Genomic DNA, 3641 nt, shown 5'->3' with positions numbered 1-3641 from the left:
AAAGAGGAATTCCGGCGTTTCTATACTCGTTCCTGGCCAAGCAGCGCTTGAGGCAAAATCGGATCACTTCTGCGGCGGAACCTCTGCGCTGCGGGCCCAGTTGCATCAGGGGGCCGGTTTCACAGCCGTACTCGGTGCGCTCTGCACAGCGCAGGCCGGGCTTTCGTCGCTTTCCCCACCGGACTGGCTGGTTATCTCTGCCATGGAGACGCTGGCGGCGGAGCTGGGAGCTTCAACTCCGGAGCAAGCGGCGGCTCCCGTAAACACGGTGGAGGTGAGAAGTTGGTAAAAGGAGAGCGAAGCAGGGGAGAGAGCTCCTCCTCGCTGTGGAAAACTAAGTACGACGCCTCGGTGCGGCTTCAGGGGGACGCGCGCTCCGGCTTCTCGCTCCGGCTCTTTCGGGCCTATGTTTGGCCCCCGAGGCAGAGGGAGGGAGCGCATGCGCAGAGCTCCCCTTGCACTCACCTGATACACTCTTCCCCGTTTCAGGGACAAGGCTGGCGGGTCCCAGAGTAGTGATGGGATGGGGAACCTGTGGACCCCCAGGTGCTGCTTTTTTTTTAAGACTCCAACTCCCATCTTCCCTGCCCGTTTGCCATGCAGGGTGGGCTGATGGGAGTCCAATAGCCTTTGGATGGTCACATGGTCCATATCCCTTGTGTATCTGTGCATCAGATGAACTGGAGTTTCCCCATTCAATATAACTGTAATAGTGATGAGTAGGACTTAGACTTCCTTAATCTTCTTTAAGCTATCTTGGCGAACTTGTTGGTGGGAGAGGGGGCATTGTCCTTGCTGCTAGGTAAAGGTAAAGGGACCGCTGACCATTAGGTCCAGTCGTGGCAGACTCTGGGGTTGCAACGCTCATCTTGCTTTATTGGCCGAGGAAGCCGGCGTACAGCTTCCTGGTCATGTGGCCAGCATGACTAAGCCACTTCTCGTGAACCAGAGCAGCGGACGGAAATGCCGTTTACCTTCCCGCCGGAGCAGTACCTATTTATCTACTTGCACTTTTGACGTGCTTTCGAACTGCTAGGTTGACAGGAGCAGGGACTGAGCAACGGGAGCTCACCCCATCGTGGGGATTCGAACCGCCGACCTTCTGATCGGCAAGTCCTAGGCTCTGTGGTTTAACCCACAGCGCCACCCACGTCTACTTACCTGTTAATCCGAATGGCATATGGCACTTCCACCCGCTCTTGTCACATGAGCTCAGCGCGCCCAGCCTTCGGCATGCAGGCAACTCTCCGCAAACCGCGGGAGCCCAGCGCAGGGCTCCCGCACCTTGCGGAGAGCTGTGCGAAGCCTGGAGAGCGAGAGGGGTCGGTGCGCACCTGTTATATACCTGTTTAGCTTCTTGAAAATTGATTCCCTATCTTTTAAAAGTTGTTTTATTCTATACCTTTGTTTTCAGGAAAAATGGAGATTACTTCCAGCGTTTCTGAAGGTTAGTATATTTGTTCAGTTGCCATTGATGGCATTTACAGGTTTTAATAAATTGAAGTAAATTGAAAATGAAAACCTGAAATAATATCATTGTTTTCATTAATGATAAGTACTGCAAGCACTGTATATAACTGGTGTACATTTTCAGTCGTGTAAGTGCCCTTCTTTTAGGAAGCATAAATTCATTCTTTGAGTTGGTTGGAAAATTGGTTTTCATGAGTGATGTTTAAGATTTGGATGGTAAATTTTATTTTGAGTGCTAATTAAATTATGTCTCTTTATGCATTTGGATGTTTTTCTTCTGGGCTTTTTTTCTTTTTCTTTCTTTTTAATACCCCAGGTAATGTTCCTTTGTGATTATTTTAGGTGAAAGGTCTTGTAAAGCAACACATAGATTCATTCAATTATTTCATCAATGTAGAGGTAAGCTTTCTTTTTTTTTAAAGCAACATCAGAAAGATCAGCACGTGTAATAAATTGCATGCCCTTCAGCAATGTGTAGACTTAGACTTCTTTTATTTCCAGATTAAGAAAATAATGAAAGCCAATGAGAAAATTACAAGTGATGCTGACCCAATGTGGTACTTAAAGTAAGTTTGACTTTGATTTTGGTGGTGGTGATAGAGAATGTGGGTGGACAGCTGACATGAGCTTTGTGCTTGAATATCCTAATGTACTTTCTGTGTAGCCCATAGTCCTTTGGTTAATCCATTTTAATTTAATAAAGCCCTTGAGGCAGTGGAAATCCTGTGTGAAGCAGCATAAATGTACAAAGTGGTCTGTGATGTCAGTGATCCATCGGAATAGGATTCAATTGCAATATGGTCCATTATGTCCTTTTCTGAAGTTTGATTTAGGTTACATTTAGCTTTAGGCTTCGTTACTACTTACAGGTAGGCTTCCCATTCTGCTTTATGGACATGCACGCACCCCATCTTAAATGATACTCTTGCCTTACTGTTAACAGATGCAGGGAACCCTTGGCCCCCCAGATGTTGCCGAACTGTAGCTCCCATCATCCCAGGCCATTGGCCCTACTTGCTGAAACTGATAAGAGTTGCAGTTCAGGGATATCTGGAGGGCCATTAATTCCTCACATCTGCTGTTAAGAGGGTCCCCCCCCCCCTTTTGGTTCTATACAAAGAAAGATGTCAGCCCAGGAATCTTCCCATTCTTTGAGCAGAATCTGGTGAGCACTTGTATAGCTGAGGGGAAACTATCCCCTTATTTGCTCCCATTAAGGTTATGGTTCTTCTTATATATTTCTCATTGGTTTTTAGTAAACCAAAGGTTTAACAAAATGAAATGTGAGTTGCATATTTGGGCAAGTGGGTTGTATCCCATTTTTAAGTTGGGTCTTTCATTGCAGATACCTCAATATATATGTGGGTACTCCAGATGTTGAAGAAAGCTTTAATGTAACAAGACCTGTTTCTCCTCATGAGGTATTTGCATCTACTCAGTCTTTTTGTACCTTTGTACCTTTTGTACCTTTGTGAACCAGCTAATTGAGCTTCTTGTTGTAATTGATGACTATGAAAGAACTGTGACTGATTTTTGGTCATATTATGTCCCAAAGAGTATACTACTGTTGCATGGTGCATTTTTGTTACTCATATTTTGTCTTCAGTTGTTAATTGTATATTGATGTCTGATGCACCTGCAAGATTAGGTTAGACTTTTCACTGCTGAAAATAGTCAGATCTTTGGAGAGAGAAGCTACCATGTCTCATCTGAGGGAGGACTTGCATGTGCTGTGTGTGTTGCAATATATAGACTTGCTTCTTTGCAGTAACTTAAGGGGGGAAATCTAGCAAATAAATTTTAGTCTCTGGGATTTTTAATGATTAAGGATTGGAAAAAGAACAAATATGAGGACTGCAAAGGAGTGTTGCGTTCCACCTGAAAAATATTTAACCATGTGGCTCTTTTCTTTAAGTGTCGCTTGAGAGATATGACGTATTCTGCCCCAATTACAGTAGACATTGAGTACACCCGAGGTAGCCAGAGGATTATTCGCAATGCATTACCTGTTGGCAGGTAAGATACCAATATAAAGATAAATACTATTTTTGTGTGTTGGTTACGTTCTGTATTAATTGCTTTGATAAAATGTGAGAGACTTGTTTTGCTTTTAATCAAAGAGGACAATCCAGTCTGTACTCTGAGCCTGCAAGGTAATTTTTACTTTTGTG

At 44.5% G+C, this 3641-nt stretch overlaps 1 protein-coding gene across 1 annotated transcript in view; it reads left to right on the top strand.

The window, feature by feature from the left end:
- The first annotated feature begins 147 nt into the window (after positions 1-147).
- POLR3B (RNA polymerase III subunit B) overlaps positions 148-3641 on the top strand; it is a 61191-nt gene continuing 57697 nt past the window's right edge. The window contains exons 1-6 of the mRNA XM_028746558.2: positions 148-274; positions 1415-1447; positions 1813-1869; positions 1972-2036; positions 2816-2891; positions 3386-3486. Coding sequence (XP_028602391.1) covers positions 203-274; positions 1415-1447; positions 1813-1869; positions 1972-2036; positions 2816-2891; positions 3386-3486 — 404 coding nt within the window. The 5' untranslated portion in view covers positions 148-202. The remainder of the gene's footprint in view (positions 275-1414; positions 1448-1812; positions 1870-1971; positions 2037-2815; positions 2892-3385; positions 3487-3641) is intronic.

Source organism: Podarcis muralis, chromosome 10, assembly GCF_964188315.1.
Source record: "Podarcis muralis chromosome 10, rPodMur119.hap1.1, whole genome shotgun sequence".
Lineage (NCBI taxonomy): Eukaryota > Metazoa > Chordata > Lepidosauria > Squamata > Lacertidae > Podarcis > Podarcis muralis.
This window is presented reverse-complemented; position numbering and strand designations above follow the sequence as displayed.